This window comes from Gekko japonicus, unplaced genomic scaffold, assembly GCF_001447785.1.
Source record: "Gekko japonicus isolate JY-2015 unplaced genomic scaffold, Gekko_japonicus_V1.1 scaffold425, whole genome shotgun sequence".
Lineage (NCBI taxonomy): Eukaryota > Metazoa > Chordata > Lepidosauria > Squamata > Gekkonidae > Gekko > Gekko japonicus.
This window is the reverse complement of record NW_015176464.1, coordinates 276,769-297,693: the sequence shown is the minus strand read 5'-3', so window position 1 is coordinate 297,693 and position 20,925 is coordinate 276,769. Positions and strand designations below refer to the sequence as shown.

The 20,925-nt window shown below is 43.7% G+C and overlaps 3 protein-coding genes across 5 annotated transcripts in view; 1 reads left to right on the top strand and 2 right to left on the bottom strand.

Moving 5' to 3' along the window:
* Window positions 1-6,328, bottom strand: part of RPL39 (ribosomal protein L39) — a 7,563-nt gene extending 1,235 nt beyond the window's left edge. Inside the window, exons 1-2 of the mRNA XM_015427064.1 lie at window positions 6,225-6,328; window positions 2,809-2,912 (exon numbers count right to left, since the gene is read on the bottom strand). Of these exons, the coding sequence (XP_015282550.1) occupies window positions 2,809-2,912; window positions 6,225-6,227 (107 nt within the window). The 5' untranslated portion in view covers window positions 6,228-6,328. The remainder of the gene's footprint in view (window positions 1-2,808; window positions 2,913-6,224) is intronic.
* A 2,051-nt stretch (window positions 6,329-8,379) lies between these two features.
* On the bottom strand, window positions 8,380-19,737 carry UPF3B (UPF3 regulator of nonsense transcripts homolog B (yeast)). 3 transcript variants are annotated; one of them, XM_015427053.1, is made up of 10 exons: window positions 19,438-19,737; window positions 17,298-17,404; window positions 17,040-17,146; window positions 15,924-16,022; window positions 15,232-15,342; window positions 13,027-13,070; window positions 12,444-12,632; window positions 11,314-11,492; window positions 10,435-10,756; window positions 8,380-9,585 (listed from the first exon to the last, which is right to left on the bottom strand). In XM_015427053.1, the coding sequence occupies exons 1-10, from the start codon at window positions 19,651-19,653 to the stop codon at window positions 9,439-9,441; spliced, it is 1,521 nt and encodes a 506-aa protein (XP_015282539.1). In that variant the 5' UTR covers window positions 19,654-19,737; the 3' UTR covers window positions 8,380-9,438. The 3 variants fall into 3 exon arrangements, with proteins under 3 accessions (XP_015282539.1, XP_015282540.1, XP_015282541.1); XM_015427054.1 differs by having other exon boundaries at window positions 10,435-10,753; XM_015427055.1 differs by having other exon boundaries at window positions 10,435-10,753; window positions 11,332-11,492.
* A 220-nt stretch (window positions 19,738-19,957) lies between these two features.
* NDUFA1 (NADH:ubiquinone oxidoreductase subunit A1) overlaps window positions 19,958-20,925 on the top strand; it is a 9,290-nt gene continuing 8,322 nt past the window's right edge. Inside the window, exon 1 of the mRNA XM_015427066.1 lies at window positions 19,958-20,166. Coding sequence (XP_015282552.1) covers window positions 20,065-20,166 — 102 coding nt within the window. The 5' untranslated portion in view covers window positions 19,958-20,064. The remainder of the gene's footprint in view (window positions 20,167-20,925) is intronic.

Sequence of the window (20,925 nt, the reverse complement as noted above, 5' to 3'; positions counted from 1 at the left end):
CCCCCCCATAGCTAGCAATCCAAAACAGTCGAGTGGAGCCTGAGTGGTGGGTGTTGCCTTCTGACACACTTCCGGTGATGTCAGGGGGTGTGGCATATGGAAATAAGCTATGCTAATGAGCTCCTGCACCTCTTTTTCTACAAAATGACCCCTGAACTGAACTATGGTTGATAAACTCACTGAGTAAACTGATCAAAGCTCACAGCCCCAACCCCTCTCAGACAAATTAATGTATCCAGAGGAGGAAAAAAATTACTTTCCTACAAACAAAATGGGAGCACGTAAAAAAATAAACACAAATGCACCACTGAAATATATTTTACTACTCATATGGGGTATATTGAGACTACTTTGATCTGGCCAGTCCATGCCACACTGTCAGCTCAGCTGTGGGAAGTGAACAGTGTTTCTAAACTGGTATCCACTGGTAGCGCTAATCACCCAGAATTCCCTAGTCTGGTAAAACATTATTCTATCTGATATCATAGAAATTACCCCCACCACAATGCATTTGTGCAGGAAACGTTTTTCCCAGCAAAGTCCTTCCAGTTCTAAGGTCTTCACGCTGTTCTCAGTTATCTCGACATGCTTGTCACTGTCCACAAGATGGGTGATTTCACCACCAGCTCGAGAGATCACATCCAAAGGGACAGCATTGCTCTCAGCAGGGAAATGGCAGTACTCCCACAGAATGAAGCACTGTAATTGCAGCCTGCTTTAGGAAACCTTCAAGCTGGCTTACCTTCTGCAGAGCCAGAGGCTACATTCAATAATCCTTATAGTGTAGCCAAAGTTATAGCCTTTTGCTAGCGAATGAAGGCTATCTATCTCTTTGGACAGGTGATGTGAGAAAGAACAACAGAAAGGCAGGGAAGTGATATGGAAAGAAATAACCAACCCCCCCACACACAGTGGGAAGATCAGGTTTAACAAAACCAAGAGATTAAGAATGAACCCTTTTAAGGCAAAGCTTGTCTGTGTCACTGGGAACCCCTGGTTCTAGGAGAGTCATCTAAACAACGGACACGTGCTTGGAGACGACATAACAGGAGCCCTGCTGGATCCGAGCATCCAGTCCAGCGTCCTGTTCTCCGGAGGGCCAACAACAGGTCACAAAGGCCAAGAGGATGTTGCCGGTGGCACTGGTTTTCAGAGGTCTACTGATTATGCCAGTTCCCTATAGTCACCACCGCTAGTAGCCACTGATGGATCTACCCTGCATGAAATTTATTTATTTATTTAACTTTTACCCTGCCCTCCCCGCCAAAGCAGGCTCAGGGCGGCTTACATAAAACCAATAAAACAATATACAATTCGGAGTAAAACACATAAACATTATAAAACCATTTGTACATCATTGGCGGCACAATACAATAAAGTGAGACACGTTCCACGATGCACCCACTTTGGATAGCTTCAGCTGGCAGATCGGCACAGGCTTGGCCGATAGGTGCTGCTCCTACTGGAATGCCTGGTGAAAAAGCTCCGTCTTTACGGCCCTGCGGAACTGCTAGAGGTCCCGCAGGGCCCTGATCTTGCCAGGAAGCTCATTCCAGTAAGTCGGTACCGCCAAGGAAAACGCCCTGGTCCTGGTTGATGTCAGCCTGGCATCCTTAGGACCAGGGAGAGCCAGGCAATTTTGTGTTCCTGATCGCAGTGCTCTCTGGGGAATGTGTGAGGAAAGGCAGTCCCTACTATTCTCTGCCTGCAGCCATCACTCCACCCCCTGGCAGCAACTTCCATGTTAATTACTTGTTAAGCAAAGAAGAACTTGTGACAAAAAGACTGACTGCCAGACCATCTGCAACACCAAGCGAACACTGAAAACAGTTCACAGTGGTCCCCCATAATCCATTCACCAGCAGCAGAATCCATGGCCATTATTCTGATGCATTTGTGCCATCATCAAGGGAATAAGGGCCCCAGTCACATGAGAGGATTTGGGCTGGGAGAGGGACGGATCGGGGGCGGCGCAAACGGGCGCGATCCCACCGCAACATCTGGGAAGCGTTGAGCACCCGTCCCCGATCCGGCCCTTCCGACGATAACCCGCAGCAAAAAAGAACCACCTATCAAGGTGGTTCTTTCCGGAAGGCCGCATCAAAGCCGGCCGTGGGATCGCCGGCGTGTTCTTCCGCTGGCGCATCCCCAGCTCCTGGCCGAACTGCGCACGCTCAGACATGCGCAGTTCGGCAGCCTCCCGTCGCTTTCTCCCCGGTATCTGATCGTGCCGGGGAGCAATTGCACAGCAGCTCACGGGATCTGTATGATCCCGCCGCTGCGTGCCTATTTTGGTGCGGCTTTTAAAAGCCGCACTTTGCCCGCCCTTTTTTTCCCTCGTGTGGCAGGGACTAAGGAAGAGTTAGTGGTGTGCCAACGGCATAGAAAAGAAATAGAAGGTGTCTGCAACTACAGTGTGCTTTTTCTGTCTTCACAAAGTGAATGGGCCAGCAATGAAGCAAACTGACCACAACACATATACCAATCACAGTGACAATACTTTTCGCAGAGCCAACCTTGGAAAATATATTCCCATATATTTCCAACCTTGGAAAATATATTCCAAAAAGCAAAATCCAAAAACAACCCCACAACCCACACAACACTTTTTATTAGGGCAAGCCAAAAGACACCAAACGGTGTGCAAGTTTTCACGTTCACCAGAACTCTTCATCAGGCAGGATATCACAAAAATAAGTACAAAAGAAAGGTAGAAGGGGGAAAAACACCTCTTCAGCCAATGATTTTAAGACCTGTTCATGCTAGCATTCCTGTGCTAAATTTTGAGTGCTTAAGTATACTTCTTACCTGATCTTATTGCCAGTTTTCATACGGATCCATTGTGGGATGGGCCGGTTCTGTTTCTGCTTCTTAGCAAGAAACCTTTTAATCTTGAATGTCTTGTGGGAGGACTGGGGGGAAAAAGAGAAGAAAAATATTTTAAAAACCAAACAGTACTAGTTATAGTACTGGGGGGGGGGCCCTAACTTTTCAAACAGCTGGAAAAATTTTGGGCAACCAAAGATGTCATGCTGGTTGTCTTCCACCATGGCAACACTGAAGAGTGGATGTGTCTGAACAGGACAGGAAGCAATCAAGCTTCACAGGAGAATGTGGTCAGAATCGAGCAAGATTTATTTATTTATTTATATTATGTGAAAACAGTAACTGGAATAGTTTAAGGGGCTTATAGTAGACTTAGGCCCCGGTCACACGGGCAGGAAACTGCGGGGGGGAAGCGTGGCTGTTTGCCCTGGGGCAAACTAACACGCAGTAAAGCGATCATACCTCCTGTGGAGGTTCTGTGGAGGTACCGTGGAGCTTCTGTGGTTACGGAGAGGCGTCGATCACAACACATGCCTGCGCGCAACGAAGAAGCGCACGGCGCGGTGAACTAGTTTTCTTTTTTTGTGTTCACTACGAATGCGCATGCTCCGTTGGGTGCATGTGCGCAACCATGGGGACTTGGGAAAAAAAAACCTTTTTCACAAGGGGACATGGGCGGGCGCCGGATGCCACCGGAAACGCGATCAGACGCCCGCCCTTGCCCCGCAGTTTCCGGAAACTAGTACCTCCGAGGTACTAGTTTTTTGCTGCGCGGTTTCGGGAGGAAGCCTCGGTTGTGCCACAGAAGCGCTACGCTCCCCAGATGTGCTGGTGAGATCGCGCCCGGAAACTCCGCCTGTCTTCCATATCTCTTGCGTGGCTAATGTTGCGTGTGACCGCAGCCTTAGTTCAGTAGACTTTCACGTGAGGGGGGAAGAGAAGAGAATGAGTAGGGAGAGTTTCAGTCTCCATATCTGAAAGAAATGGAAAGTAATCCATCCCATCATTACTGTACCTATCCTGAAAAGCAGTGCCTACCCTGAGCCATGCAGCACAGGGTAAGAAATATGGACCTGGTAAGAATTTCCCTGTCCTTTATATAACATGTTAGGTCACCTAGTTAGTTTTGCAAAAAAAACCCTGGTCTTAAATCATTTGACTCTAACTCCCAACATATCAATCCCAGTTTGCAATACTCCAGTCACCAAGGTCCAATCTGGTTCTGGTTGGGTCACTGCTACACCCTACAGTAACATGTAAGCTATTTATTTATTTATACATTCAGAAGGGTCTCTGGGCGGTTTACATACGGAGTCTAAGTCTACTTTCCCTATCTACGGCCACATGGCACAGGGGCAGGGGCTGCCTACCGGCACCCAGGTGGTGGGGCTTGCTGTTCTCCGGCTCATTCATTTCATGCATTAAGACCTATAAACAGATTCATGTTAAAAAAATTTGCCTTTTTTCCTCATGGTATTATTTATTTTCCTTTAGGTAAATGGAATTATTAACACATGGTAGAATTCAAACATGCCCCACTCCTCTGCATTTTGTAGTTATACAGCCCCAGGGAATCCTAAAGGTGAAGTTAAAGAGTCTAAAACCTACTTTGCACTTAGCTGATAAACCTATGTCTGGGCTGTATCACTTCACATTGTATGTGGAGCTCTCCTTACTGAATGGCTCCTCCATATGAACTATATCCTTTACCAGCAGAAAACAAGATGTAAGGGATTCTTCTTGTTTGGAAAAACAGTCACACAAGCCCTGTTTGCATTATGACCCGGACCCATAACTGTAATTCTATGTACACACACTTAGAGGAGTAAAGCTCTCCTGAATTAATCAGTGGTACTCATTTCTTAATTATATACCCCCTACTGGTGCTTTTCATAACATTCATGGTGCAAACCTCCCTAAGTGGCACTTAAGAGCAGCACAGGAAGGGCTAGCAGTGGAGAATCAAGCACTGGGAGTTGACGATCGGTAACAATAAATTGGAAAAATATTATTCTATATGGATTTAACAGACAAAAGAGGGAATCGTCTGAAGAACTGTAAGCACCTGGCAGAGATTGTGCATTATAAGCACCTTGCATTCAATGTTCCCTCTAAGCTGTGGAGTCTTGTGAGCAAAAATTCTACTTTGTGAGCTACTTGGCATTAAAGGTGTGAGTGAGCGATTTGGCTACTGCATAAATTAGTTTGCTCTGGCGCCGTCCTTCCTGAGCTAAGACAAAAATGTATGAGCCGGAGGCTAAAAAACTGTGAGCTAGCTCACACTAACTCAACTTAGAAGAAGAAGAAGAGATTGGATTTATACCCCGCCCTTCACTTGGGAGTCTCAGAGCGTTTTACAAACTCCTTTCCCTTCCCCTTTCCACAACAGACACCCTGTGAGGTGGGTGGGGCTGAGAGAACTCTGACACAAACTGCTCTTTTTCAAGGACAGCTGTGCCAGAGCTTGTGACTGACTCAAGGTCACATCAGCAGGTGCAAGTGGAGGAGTGGGGAATCAAACCCGGTTCTCCCAGATTAGAGTCCACACACTTAACCACTGCACCAAACTGGCTCTCTCGGGGGTCCCCACGAATGAGCCCAAATGGAGTTAGTAACCCGAACGGTACTCTGAAAACTTGGGAGCTCCGGTTGTGTCTTCCCCCCGCCGCTTCCACTAGTAGTTTGTGGGCCTCTGGAGGTAAAAAAAAAATCCAGAAAATTTGATGGGTGAGGGAGGCTTTAACTGAAGCCAGTGATTTCCGGGGTGAGGGCTTAGAGGGAGCACTGCTTGCATTATATCGTTATGAATGATTTTAATAATCTGGGAGCCAATTTAGACTGAAAAGTGGAGCAACACTTGCTATTGATTCAACCAAGAAAAACCTATTCCCACTAAGCAGGTGTGGCGTAGGGGCTAAGAGAGAGATCTGAGATCTGGGAGGTCCCCGGTTGAAACCTCAGGTACAAAGCCAGTAGGCATCCTTAAGCCAGCCTTTGTCTCAGCCACCCCCAATACAGGGGTAATACAAGAGTAATAACACCGGCCGACTGGTGCAAGAATGACAGCAGTGAAATACAGCACTTTGAACACTAAAAACGGCATACAAATGCTAAGTAACTATTATTATTGCAGTCTCTCGCCCTCACCCCGGAAATCACTGGCTTCAGTTAAAGCCTCCCTCACCCATCCTCTGGATTTGTTTTTGCCTCCAGAGGCCCACAAACTACTAGTGGAAGCGGCGGGGGGAAGACACAACCGGAGCTCCCAAGTTTTCAGAGTACCGTTCGGGTTACTAACTCCATTTGGGCTCATTCGTGGGGACCCCCGAGAGAGCCAAGACTGACTCCCAGAAGCCTGCGAAGGAGCCACGACCGAGGATTGCAACGGATTCACCTACCATGGCCAAGACCTCACAGCCGCTCACCACAATGTCGCAGCGGAAGAGAGAAAGGAAAGGCGGAGCATCAAGTGACGGAGGAGAGAAAAGACAGGAAAAAGCGGGCTAGAGTTTCCTCAGCTACAGCGACCCCTGGTGTTACTCAAGGAACATTTCTACGCCTGGCGAAACACGTATCCCATAAAGGCGTGCCTTTTCTCCTTTGACGTCATCTGTTCGAGGTCTATTCTGCAGAACTTTTCCACTACGATTAAGGCGGGGATAAAATATTGTTCTGATTTTAATAGGTCTTATAAACCTTACCACAATACATTTGGCCGCTTTCTATTTTATACTTTTGGGCACCCTCACATGTAAATGAATTTGTATTATGATTGAAAGTCACAAGTCGCTTGTTTGTTGACAAATTTCGAGAACAGAAGTGGAGTAAATACTTTTTACTGGACCAACCAAAGTACCACAAAATAGTCTGCAAGCTTTTGAGTTCTGTAGAATTCTCCATGAGGCTGGATGGTCAGTACAAAAAAAAAGAAGAGGGGGAAGGAATAATAAGTTCGTTTGAAGGCACAGTGGCAACGTCTGTAATTGTAGCCTTAAAGTGGAAAAGAGGCCATGCTGCAGACAAAAGTGAATTAGATCAGTTGGTGCTGGGTACAAAACAAGCTTTCAGGTTGCGAGGACAAAAGAAAAAACAATGGCATTTCCCCTTAATTAATAGCAAATGCAGCAGTTTAGCCAAATGTCTCCCCAGCAATGAGACCCAGGGACTGAAGGTGCTCTGAAGTTGGAGTTCATACACACAGTGTATTAGCACTTTTGACTGGAACTCAATTTGTACCAGGGCTCAAGCCATATTATTGAAGCTCTAATAAATACAATTTTTTGGGTGGGGCACAACCCTTTAGTCACAAGAATTATGGGATAGAGCAGCAGCACCCATTTTAAAAATTAAACCCTGCTTGTTTTAAGAAAGTAGGGTAGCCGGCTCTGGGTTGGGAACTATCTGGAGTTTTTGGGGGTGGAGCCTCAGGACAGGGTTTGGAGGGGAGGGACTTCAATGGGGTGTACTGCCATAGAGACCATCTTCCAAAGCAGCTGTTTTCTCCAGGTGAGCTGATCGGTTGTCTGAAAATCTGCTGTAATAGCGGGAGATCTGCAGCCACTACCTGGAGGTTGGCAACCATATAGAAAGCAATTTTTTAATTTTTTAAAATTTAAATAAGAAGTAAACCAAAGAATATAATTCCAGTAGGTTACAGGATAGAAAACAAATTTGGCTAGGATTCTAAATGCGTACATGCTCTGATACATCAGCCTAACACATCAACCTGCTGTAACTTTATTGTTGGATATAAAAGCCCCAAAACTCAGCAGCAGTATGTAAACTGTATGGAGGCAAGAAGACACAGGCCGAGAACAGGGCTGAGCATGGGCCTTTCATAGATGTGCCTTACAGCAGGCACATAGATATCATAGCACTTCTCCCAGTCTGCAGGTCAAGTGTGATCTGCCTCATTTGTGCATGGGACAAGGCAGATCTTACTAATACTGTAAACTATTTGTGTGGTACTCTTTTGTGTTCTAAGCTGCTTCTAGTTTTCACGTCCTGAGAGACAGATCTGTAAAGGTCAGCAGTTTCTATTACCTTTACATTGGAATGGAAGACTGAATTCACCTGAGAGTATACTGGTTTCTAGCTACCTAAGCTGGTGTGATAGCCAGTGTGTTGTAGTGATCTCTGATCTGAAGAACGGGGTTTGCTTCACCATTCCTCCACATGAAGCCTGCTGGGTGTCCTTGGGCCAGTTACAGTTCTCTCAAAATTCTCTCAGCCCCACTTAGCTCACAAGGTGCCTGTTGTAGGGAGAGGAAGTGAAGGAGATTGAAAGCCACTTTGAGACTCCTTACAGTAGAAAAAAGCAGGGTACAAAAACTAACTCTTCTTCTTATGATGAGTTCATGGCAGAGCTGACTTTTGAAGCAATGAATTCTAAAGGCAGAGGTCCCATGCTTAGCTAGTGTGCTACACCAGCCCTGGCATTACAATACGGCTACCACTAAACAGCTGCAAAAAGTCAATTGATATATACATTTATTATTTTGACACACCTGTGTACTGCATTCTGTAAGAAAACATTAGGGCTATGACTTTTGGTGTCAAAGTAATGTACCGGGGGTGTAGTGTAAATATCTGACTTCAGTAGTGCACTAGCACAGTCAGAAGGCAGGATATAGACTTAAATGCACTACCAAGCTGGAAAAGGATCAGGAACATCCACTTAAAGGCACCTTTGGATGGCATCACGAGCAATTCAGAAGACCACATCAGAAGGCAAACTGGAAACTACGTGCACATTCAAACATGCCAGAAATAATTTAAGCAAGTTTTAAATGGTATCTCTCAAGAGTTTTATTAAGTACAAAATAGCTGTGTTGTGTTAGCAATAAGGAGGAGCTGCAACTCTTAGTAAAAGTTCTTCCTGGGTTGCAAGACACTCTAATGCCTCAGGAGAGACAATGAAGAACTGAAATGGAACGTTTTCCCCTCTAGCACTAGGAAAAGAGGAAAAGCTGGAAATGACTACACAGCTAAATGAAGTTGCATCAGTATTTGGATATCACACAAGGTATGAACAAAAAATCCTCTCATTTCAGTGAAGATTTTATAGTCGTAATGGGGGGAAATAAGCAAAGTGTAGCGGCCTCCTGATCTAAAAACACATTCTGCTATCAGCTGCAAGCAGCTCCACAGACAAAAACCTCTCTCAGCGCTAGAACTACTTTCCCCCACCCTGGTTAGTTACAGATTCCACACAGCGCAGTGATAAAGGCATTAACACTTGAGCAATCCTGAGGGTCCAAGATGGCTGTATTTAAGTGCAAATACTGGTACATGGCTACTATTTCAAAGAGAGCATGGCGTTGGGATACCCTTAGTCACATGACTTATCTGGGGGGCAATTACGCCTATTTCTAAGAAATTGGAAAGCTTTCTTCCCCCTTGCAGTTCGCTGCCACAATCACCATCTCCTCCTCCCGCCCGTGACAATGAACTTCGAGAATACAGTTTGAGTCTCGACTCTGCATTGAGGCTTTGAAACCAGAGACATCCAAAAGTACTGTCCCCCTTTTCCCTCTTCCTCCTCCAAGGCACTTCTGGACTGCGCAGTTCATGCTCTTTGGCTGCTGGGTTGGTCCAAAAACCCACGGCTCATCAGTCTTCCTCTTTTGTGTTCATCGTCTCACATTCCAGCTTTTTATCCACTGCTTGATCAGGCGACTTTGGAGAGCTCTCATCATATGCACATAAACGACTCCGACTTCGAGCCCCTGGCTGGTAGAGCTGCATGGCTGGGCGATCCTGAAACATTAACAATACATTCTGTTGTGATAAGCTGCTTTCAGTTTAATGCAGATCAGTGATCAGTGTTGGACTTCAGTCAGAAAGTCCTGAGTTCAAGATCTCTCCTAGCCTTGAGGCTTACTGGGCCATTTTAGGCTATTTTACTATCTCTCAGCCTAACTTGGGGGGAGTCGAGTATTAGACAGCCACTTGTGACAGTGTTCCCTCCAAGCTTAGTTAGTGTGAGCTAGCTCACAGTTTTTTAGCCTCCGGCTCACAGAGTTTTGTCTTAGCTCAGGAAGGATGGCTCCAGAGCAAACTAATTTATGCAGCAGCCAAATCACTCGCTCACAACTTTAATGCCAGTAGCTCACAAAGTAGAATTTTTGCTCACAAGACGCCATAGCTTAGAGGTAGCATTGCTTGTGACTCACCCTGAACTCTTTGGAGAAAGAACAGGTGACCTTTTTATAGCACAGCCAGGTATTCTAGCATACAATGCAGTGTGCAGGACCTAAACACAAATATTCTGGCAACTCAGGTGCCAATCCAGATGTTATATATATATATATATATATATATGTGTGTGTGTGTGTATGTGTGTGTTTTATATAATAAAACCAGTTGTTTTATATAATATGACACTTTTAAAATTTAAAATAAATCTGCCTGAAAAAGGGACTTTAACTGCAAATGTATTAATCTTTAGCTAGAAGTAAGCTGCATTATGAATCAACATTTAGACCTTGTATGATATTAATAAATACAGATGAGTTTGTGGCAGTTTATCACTTCCCCTAAACAACTTATCACAAAAGCTAAATGCACAGCCTGGCAAATAGTGAAAACAGATCACAGAGTCAGCACCTTGTTTCTAATGCGATCCCTCTTAGCCGTTTCTTCTTTTTTATCCTCTTTGGTTACTTTCTCGGGTTTCTCCATATTGCCTAGATAGTCACTCAATTCAGACCGCTTTCCTTTCTCTCGCAAACAGTCTCTTTCCTTTTTCATGTCTTCCTCTTTTCTTCTGAAAACCTTCTCTTTCTCAAAGCGTTCTTTCTGCCTCCGCCGTTCATCTTCCTGGCGCCTAAGCTTGTCCCTCTCACGCTGGATTCTCTCATACTCTCGGTCCCGGTCATACTCTCGCTCTCTTTCTCTGTAGTCTTTGCCACAATCATCTTCCAATCTGCTTAAAGAGAGAGATTTGGAAGTTCAATTAAAGTACTGGACAATTAAACAAGAGAGCATCGGCACGGATAACTAAGCATCATGACAACCCCAGGCAAAATTTAGGTATTAGTTCAAGTTACAGTACTGAAAGCCACAACCAAAGACAACATTGTCCCTTGTAATTTAGGCAAGATAACTAAAGACCAGTCTGATAGATTTAAGATTTCTCAGGATCATTCCACACATTACACAACAACAAACCCAGGTTTGCCATTCAACATGGGGTGATGAGCCAGTCCCACCACCTTGATGAATGTACTCATAAGGCACACACAATTCTAAGACCTGCTTGTCACAGTCACGAGGCCCTAATTCAGTTACATCATTCAGTACCTACTTGGAGACATTTGTAAACTGCTTGAAAGACCAAACGGTGAACTGTTCTGTGATTTGCCAGAAATTCTGTGTTTACTTCCGCAGTTCCAATTTGGAACGCTAGCAGATTTTAATTCAAGAGCAGTTCCTGGATAAGACAACCTAGTTAACCAGCATATTCTATTAAACAAGGATACGTACTGAAAGGAGAACACTAACTTTTTGGCCTTCTCCTCTTTAACCTCCCCATCGGAGCGCTTGGCTGGCGCACTGCTGATTGCACTGGCAGCCTTTTCCTCCCTCAGACTCTCTTTCTCCAGTTTCTTGGCCTTTTCCTTTTTTTCAAAGTCTCTTTCATCTTTTTCTGGCTTCTTAAGTAGCTAGGAAGAGAACAAATTTAGTTTTTTTCCTTACTAAATTAACTCTAATGCTAACCTGTGCTAAGGGGGACAAGTCTATTATTACAAAGAGGGGGTCTATTATGTAATATAAGAAGAGCAGGGGATACTACCAGAACTAGTTATTTCTATTATGCATGGCTGTTGAGCACTTACCTGTGTTTTGTATGGATTTATTCTATTTCCTATATACTCTAACAAATCGCTAGTGAAATAAAGATGATCTTGTCCACTCCTGATTATAATGTTACTGGCATGTTCTGTTTGCTTTTGCAGTGCCACCAACATATATCGCATTTTTGAGAGCAGCATATGATCAGCAAGTGCAAGAGACAAATCTCCACTCACGGGAGTTTGCAACCTAGATTTCAACCAGTGGAAGAGACAACTTAAGAGAGACAGCAGGGAAACAAGGGATGAATGTGAGCAAATACTGAAAGCTTTGTGGGGCTGGGGAGAGAAGGAGTGCAATTCTATGCTGACTGACTCCATTTTTAAGCTTGTTGATTTCAGTTAGCTTAGCCTGGAGTAACTCTGCATAAGGTTTGCACTGCAAGTCATTTCACCCTCTGCACCGGAAGTACTGGCTTCAACCAGGCTATGTCCTGAGAGGACAGTAGTGCAGTATCTATGCATGAGGAAATTCATGCGCTGCATCACACTTATAAAAGAATCTCCATGCTAGGACATAAACCAGAGCTGCCCAACAGCATTACTATGGTTTTATTATGGAGCAGTCATCCGCAGGCTCACTTGGAATTTATTCTCAAGAAAACATGCACAGAGCAGCAATCTTAAAAGACTGCGTATATGTATGAAACAGTGGCATGCAAATACTACTGAGCCATATTCTAGGTACTTGTTTGCCTTGTCACAACATTTCATGAATGTGTGCACGAGGGCAGTGTTTATCCTCCAAGAACAAAGCGATACCTTAATCTTTGGTTCATCCTTGGATCTGTCCCTTTCCTTCTCTGGACATCTTTCCACCTTCTTTGTTTTTTCAGCTTCTTTCCTTTTCCTCCTTTCCTCTTCTTTCCATTTCCTCCTCTCCTCTTCCCTTTGTCTTTTTCTCTCTAGTTCCCGCCTCCTCCTCTCCTCTCGTTTTTCTTCTCTCAGCCTCTGAAATGGAAAAATGAAATGAGAGAGAAAACCCTGGGTTAGGAACACCCCCCCACACTGAATACAAAATTATGGCTACTTTTTTAAAAAGGCAACTATTAGATACTTCTTGAAAAAGTTACTAATCCACAAAAGTACTGAACAAGATTTGTAAAACCACTGTATTTACTCCAAACTTCAATAATGAAAGTGAGCAGCCAGAACTATTAAACTAGGACAGGGGTGGACATAATAGTACTAATGTTCTATCCCAAGAAAGTGGAAAATATCTCTGCCTGCAATAAGACTGGAAAAGTCCAGCACTTTCTCTTCCAATTATTTGTAGAAGTTTTTCTGCAGCTCACACGTGCACATATTAGAGTAAGAGAATCTCTAGCTCTGGAAGAATACTCACCTGCTTGTTTTTCAAGAAGTTCAACAGAGGAGTGGTCTTTTTTGCTAAGCATTGAAAGAGAGAAAATTAGATTAAGACCTCCCAACACAGAAGTCAACCACAGTAGTATCCAACTGTGCAGTTAATTCAGGAGTAAGTCCTATTGGATTCAGTCAGACTAACTTTCTGGGGCATGTTTCTGAAAGCTTTTTCAATGGAGGTTCAGATATTTTGTTCTGAAAACCAGATTACTTTGCCTGAGAAAATCTATTTGGGGCTTATTACAATAGCTTGTTACAAGACTACACCTTTTTGGTGCATCCACTTTTAGGTATTGCAGCTGTGAATGGATTACATCCAGGGCTGTCAATCTACAGTTCCGTATATAAAGAGTCTATCTGCAATACCACAGTTGAAAATTTTGATAGGTCATTTAATGAAACAAGAACAAGAGGAGGAGACCAGCAGAGACAGAGCTTTACAGCACTTATAGTTTCTGACAGAAATGTGCTCAGAGACAAACAGATCAGCATACTGCATTCAAAAACAACCATTAAGTAACTGCGACAGGTACGTTTGGGGATAGTTTGGAAACAGATGTAACTTTCAAAAGCAGTTTGTAGTGTAATGCTAGAAAAAATCCCACTGAATATGCTTAAACTAGCTCTTTCCCACTCTTGTCATTTATACCTGCAAAGGACTCTGTTGCAGGTAACCTGGTATGGAGAAACCATAGTCACCTAGTAATATTACAGTACTGTCAGAAAGAATGCTATCTGATGTAAGTGACAAGTAGCATGACCCATTCCTGTTGAAGGCAGTCTGTTTGTTTCCAGGTACAATTCAAAGTGCTGGTTTTAATCTTGAAAGCCCTAGACCAGGGGTGGCCAACTGTGGCTCGGGAGTCGCATATGGCTATTTCACACAAATTCTGTGGCTCCTGGCAGGCTTCCCATCTATTTGCTTTCTTTGTTTCTTTCTCTTTCTGTCTCTCTCCCTTCCTTCCCCACCCTCCCCCATCTATTTGCTTTCTTTGTTTCTCTCTCTCTCTTTCCACCTCTTTCATTCTTTTTTTCCACCTCTCTCTCTCTCTTAGACAAATAAATATCATTATCAAATAAATAAATATCATTGGACAAATAAATATCATTATCAATATCTCTTTTTTTACCCCTTGTTTTTTATTTTTGGCAGTCTCATTTAATGTTAATAAAAAGTAAATTTGCTTATTTTCCAATAAAAATGTGTGTGTAATACTTGTTCATGTCTTCCGGCTCTCAAACATCTGATGTTTATTCTGTGTGGCTCTTACGTTCGGTCACCTCTGCCCTAGACAGCCTGGAATCAAGGTGACTGAAAAATCAACTTCTTCAATATGAACCTAACCAACAGTTAAGAGGGCCTAATCTCTGTACAACCATCTTCAGAAACTAAGGCAGTTTAACTTGGGAACTCCATCCCCAAATACATTTCTCTCTCAGGCATTTGTGTTTTGATATCAAAGGGAAGTGGTTGCTTTAGTTTTTTTGATTTTTGGTTGCTTGGATTTTTGTTCTACTCCATGTTTTTCTAGTTTTATTGCTTTAGCTCTAAGAAAAAATAGTTATTTGCTGAGATTTAATATTGTGGCCTCTTGAGATTTTATGCTGTGGATTTGTTTTATATGTGATACTGCTTTTGTTTTAAAACTTTTATAAACTACCTCACATGTTTTTGGCTAAGTGTGTGGATACTCTTTTTAAATAAATCTTTTGAAGTCCAGGTTATTTCCTATTTAAATTGTTAGTTTTTTATATGAGGGGAGGGGTATATATAGCTTAAGCCTAAGTATTTCCTGATGAATGCACATAACACAAGGAGCAAAACTGGAATAGTCAAGAAATATGTTGATGATGCTACATTCTAGCTGCTTGTTCTTCCCTGCATTTCCACCTGCCCTTGCATGCAGGTAAGGGTGCATTTAACTCCACTTACACACTAAGGGGAAAAAAGGAGTTCAGACTAAAGCAGCACCATGGCAAAGAGCATGGGACTTGCATGCATTGTTTTGTACAATGTGTAATATATTTCCTCCCTGTCACTAAAAATGAAAGGAATCACTCAAAATATGACCTTTGTAGAAGCAGCAGGGGTAACAATATATTGTTTTTAAAACAGACACAAAAACATACTAGATATTCTCAAGGAAGCATGTTCAAATTCATAGTGGTAAAATTCTTTTTGTACCTATCAGTTCTTTGTTTCTTGCCTCTATTTCTTCTAGCAGAGTCTCAGGAGTGGATGTTAGCTTTTCATCATCAGCGCTGTAGGTCTCTAAGAATTTCTTATACTCTAGATCTGATGAGGAACAAAAAGTGTGCATGTCATAAAGAAACACATACTTTCACATCCATCATTCAGCAAAAAAATTAAACCAGAAGTTAGTAGTCCTAGCAGTAATGTCAGATGCTTATCTACTCAAGAGATCTTTCCTTCAAATGACTATTTCTAGATACTAGTAATAATGCAAGTCTGAAGCTTGCACTGCAACAAGTCCTAAAACCAAATACATATTATCTTTGAAGTACATCAGATCAACTAGGAGGCAAGCGATATAATCAAAAACAACCACATCCCACATTTCACTTGTACTCAGGCTAATTACTGTAACTAAAAACATGAAAGTAATCTTAAGAAGCTGTTGTTTCTGTACTGTGTGTCTGCCTCATAAGATCAGAAATCTTATGACCAAGATCAGGTATGCATGATATGGCAGTACAGCCTGAAGTTGTCAGGTGATACATTATATGTAAAATTTTAAACCACCTTTTCTACTATTACAGCAACTGCCATGTGCATCCACAAAGTCCACCAATGCACTGATTCTCCACTAGAATGCCAAATAAAATCACATACAATAAGCAACAATTGTTACTAACCATCTTCAATGGTCCCAGCTTTGGCATCCTTTTTCTTATTCTTCTTTTTGGCAGCTTTCTGAAATGGTGCAAATTCCACTATGGCAGGATACTCCAGACCTATTCATACATTGAAAAAAATTCTTAACATAATGGTTGGTTTTTAAGAAGAGGCTTCCCCCCCGTTGAAAAAATGTGTTCAAGGGCCAGTTTCACACAACACATTGCTTACCCACATGAGCAGGCCAGGCTCTATGGCCTGAATATCAGTTGTGCTCATACAGGCAAGAAATGTGGCCTGTGAATTGCCCCTGAAACTACAACACAACAGATTATGTATTAATTTTTTTTTCAAATGGGAAAATTATTATAATGAATTGACACACATGGATTAACTGTTGAAGCTCAGTGAACAAGTGTTTCTTGAACAACAGAGACTACCGCAGCACTACTTTATAAAAATAAATTTGGTTATATGAAGAATGGTAAAGAAAAAAGAATACAAGCAGAATGATCCTGTAGTGCTGGCTCAACTGCTGCTGTTCAAGTGCAGGATGCAAAAGCAGCATCCTATGATGGGCTGCTGGAGCACAACTACCTGTCCTGCATGCATGCCACTGCAATTAAGTTCTGTATCAGAAATTTTCAATGCATCTTTATGTTTACTGAAAAGTACTGGGGCCCCAAAGACAGCCCTTGTGGATCTTGAGGAAGAGGGCTGGCATTAGTTATGCCCCTTCACCACACACATACACACAAACTCACAACCAAACGCACACAATTTTTACAGCTTGCAAAGCAAGTCACTCCCAAGCAGTAGTGCTAGGACCTTTAGGATGGGTTCAGCTCATCACTGCTTCAGCACTGCAAAAGGAGAGAACCACCTGCCCTGAGTGCCCTGACATACTTACTTGGAAGCAAGCCTGACTGATGCTAATGGGACTTATGTTTAGGAAAACACACTAAGGGCTGTTGCGGCAGCTAGGCAGAAATACTAAACTAACTTGCAAATAAATTCTCTGAAATCTAGGTTAAAAGACATGGGTGCTTCCAGAATTACAGTCTCATTACCTCAATTAATATATGTCTAAATATAAATAAAGAAATAGGATAGAACTAAGTTTTAGGCTTACTTGCCTTTGTGATCAACAAAAACATAACCATCAAAGCGATCCCTGAATAGAACTATGTCTTCTTGGTTTTTAAAGTTGATGTATGCTCTGGAAAACATGTGTGGATACAAACTGCAGAAGGACAGAAAATGGCAATGTATAAGGAAACGTTGCTGAGTGATGACTGCATATATACACAACGCAGACGGGTGTAAAACTGAAAGACATTCATGACATGCCATTGTTACATGCAACACAACCAAGGGACCCAAGTTCCTTTTACCTCGAATCATTAGCAAAGAATTCAAAGTAGTCATGCTCAGGCAAAGGCTGGAGATGTTCTTCAAGCTGTTCCTTGGTCAGACTGGGAGGCAGGCGTCGAATCACTACCTTAAAGGGAGGAAAAAAATCATTTTTACAAACATCTTGTCTTTCCGGATACACTCTGCAAACTCCTTTTTTTTTGACATTTATTACATCCCAAAACAGTTAGAGATCTTTGAAGGGAACCCCCACATATAAGCTTAAATCCAGTCATGCACAAGTGTACACATAAATGAACTTAGAGCAGTTTTACCTAAGTAAGATCATGTGCAATATCTAGTGCCCAGAAACAGGTTGCACCAAAATCTTGCACAAGTGGGAATACAATAAGTCTTGCTTAGCGCTAGCGGGCACCACCATCTTTTCCTTGTGTTTCCACTTGCAGAAGAGCTTTAGTGCAAGCTACAGTTTAGCGAAGGATCCCATGGTCAGTTGGTTACAGATTCATTAAAAAATTATTCATAGGAGCCTAATGCACTTTTGTAAATACATATTTAATGCTCCTATTGCATAAACACCACTCACATCCACTGGTCCTTTCTATTAAATTAGAAGGCGTTTCCCTCCAATAATACTAAATACCTAACATCTTTTACCAGTCAGTCCACAACATCAAAGATCACCTTTGAAAAAAGTAGCAAGACATATTTTTTCTTGCTAGTAATAAGTACTAAAATTACCATGCTCATGACTAAATATTAAAGAGCTTATGAATTTTGAGGTATGTATTAATTAAAATATTTGTATCCCACCTCTCACTCCATTGTCAGAAGCTCAAACCAACCTACAAAAGCATGTGCCAACAAACAGGAACAGCACTACTAAATCAAAAGAACAGCTAAGACACATATCCAGTATCACCACTATCTCCATTACAATGCCTCTTTCCCAGAAACCTGGGAAAAATATCATTCCCCATCAAATACACTCTTGAACAATATTGCTTTACATGCTTCCAAAAATGTGGGAAGGGCACCCACCTGACCACTTCTGGGAAGCTGTTCCAGAAAGATGGTGTGACAACCAAAAATCAATTAGTGGTAACTTCTAACGTTTTAGAAATCTATAGTGGCATCTAGCAAAAGCACACCATAGTTGGGAGATTAAGAACCTAATGTGGGTAGAAGTTCAAAACTTTCTCAGACCGCATTCTTCCCACTAAAACACACTTCAAAATGACAGACAACAAGAAAGCTATACACAAAAGGGTCAAAGTCTCTTTGATTGCATTTTTGTTATTACAGAGCCCAGTGTGTGCCACTTCAGTACCTTGCAGCAGTGACCACCAATGGCAGAGACAGCTCATTTGTGACCTCACCCCTCCAGAAGCCCTTAGCGTGATCAGAAGAGGGGCATAACTTGAGGTCAGTTTACAAAGTCAACAAACTCAATCAAAATTTCTCATCAAAACACACAGCTTTAAGCTTACCAATTATGCCAATAGGGAGTTTGTATGTTTTGAAAGAAACACACACACAATTCTACTAGGAAACAACCATGTCAAGGAAAAGGGTTCATCATACTCTTCTATTTGGTGTGCTGGTTGCTTACATACAATGAGTCAAAAATGGAAACATACTTTAATGCATCCAGAAACAGTAAAGCCAAGGGACAGCTCCAGCACCTGACTGTAAGCTAGCTCCAGCACCTGACTGTAAGCTAGCTCAAGGAGAGTAGCGCTGGTGTTGGGAAAATTTTTAGTATATTGGCCCCAGTTTCCCTGCACGTGGAAAACTAGCTTGTTAGGCTCACCCTAGCAGCCTCCTCGCTATCTTTCTATATGCAATTAGTCAAACATGGAAACCCACCATCCCAGGGCAGTCTAAAACGGCACAGTTCAGGAAAAGCTCCACATTATAGCAACTGAACGTACAGAAGGCTCAACGTGAATTCGCCCAACAACAAAAGTCCTCACAGAAAGAAAACCTGTACGTCAAGAAGATGAGTCCGTCGTGACACGCTAGTTTTCTACAGGCATGGAAACAGTCTGACTGCAACGCAGCCGGAACAAGCGGAAGCCACAGAAAAGCTCCACCGCCCCAACGGGGGCAGCCCCTCCGAGCGCGCGCAGGCAGGCAGGCAGGCGAGCTGGACCGCACCTTGCTGAGCGTCTCTTTCTTTTCCTTAGGCCGCTCCAGCCTATCAGGCTCACCGCCTCCTTTGGCGTCCGCTCCGGCCATGGCTACTCCTAGTCCGGTCGGGGTGAGAGGCCCGCCTCGCTTCTCCTTCGGCCTGGCATTCTCCTTATCCTCCTTCATCGCAGATGCAGCCGGCCTTCCTCCTCCGTCCGCCTCAGCTCTGACTGGTGCGCGCATTCGCCATCCCTCCTCTCGCGGGAGTACCGAAAAAAGGGCCGCCCCCAAAGCGACACCTCCTCCACGGGCATAGGGACGCACCACTATTCCAGGCCTCATGGTTGTCATAGAGATTCCTATTCCCGACATACCCCGGGCGGGACGGCCACTCCCAGCATGCTCCGCAACCTTCACAGACCTCCTCGTTCCCGGCATGCCAGCCATACACACATCTAACCAGCTTGTTTATTCGGCTGTCCTTGTCACCTTAGCAACAGCCGCTGACTACTACCGTGGTGCGCGATGCATTCTGGGAAAGGTCGGAGAGTCGGTTACATGCTTTCACGCATGCGTGGTGATTACTCTGTGTGTCTTTAGGACAGAGAGAGAGACTGAGTGAAGGTGGTGGTATTGCCGGAGAGCGCAGTCGGGATGTGGTACGAGATCCTCCCTTGCTTGGGGGTCATGTATGTGTGTTTGAATATCCCTGGACTCAGCACCGTCTGGATCCATAGATACACGAACGGGGGAAAGGTGAGAGTATGTCTAGCTATTCGGCCGTGAAGAGGTCTGGCGACGAGAGGGTTTCCGTTTTACTCTCTAGCTGGGTCTTGCTCTTTCTCTGGAGTACACTTTATCCCATCCTTTCTCCAGTAAGCTCAGGGCAGCGCTCAGTGTTCTTCTTTCCCCCACTTTAATGTCCCCTTAACAACCCTCTGAGGGCGTAGAGTTACCAACCTCCAGGTGGGACCTGGAGTTCTCCTGGAATTACAGTCGTTCTCCAGACTACAGAGATCAGTTCCCCTGGAGGAAACGCTTGCTCCGAAGGGCAAATTCTGTGGCATAATACTCTGCTGAGGTCCCTCCCCTCCCCAAACCCAGGCTACCACCCCCAAACCCCCAGGAATTTCCCAACCCACAGCTGGCAACCCTAGGTTTGAGAGGGAGAGTGACTGACCCTAGATCACCCAATGAGATTCGTGATGAAGTGGGGATTTGACCTGGATCTCCCATAGGGAGGCTAGCCTCCAGGTTCGACCTCGGAGTCCCCCGGTATTATAGCTCATCTCCAGACTACAGAGATTGGTTAAGAACATAAGAGATGCCAATGTTGGATCAGGCCAAAGGCCCATCCAGTCCAACACTCTGTATCACAGAGTGGCCAGAAATACCAGTGCCATCAGGAGGTCCACCAGTGGGGCCAGGACATTAGAAGCCATCCCACTGTTGAACCCCCCCCCCCAAGCACCAAGAAGACAGAGCATCACTTGCCCCAGAGCCCCTATCTATACC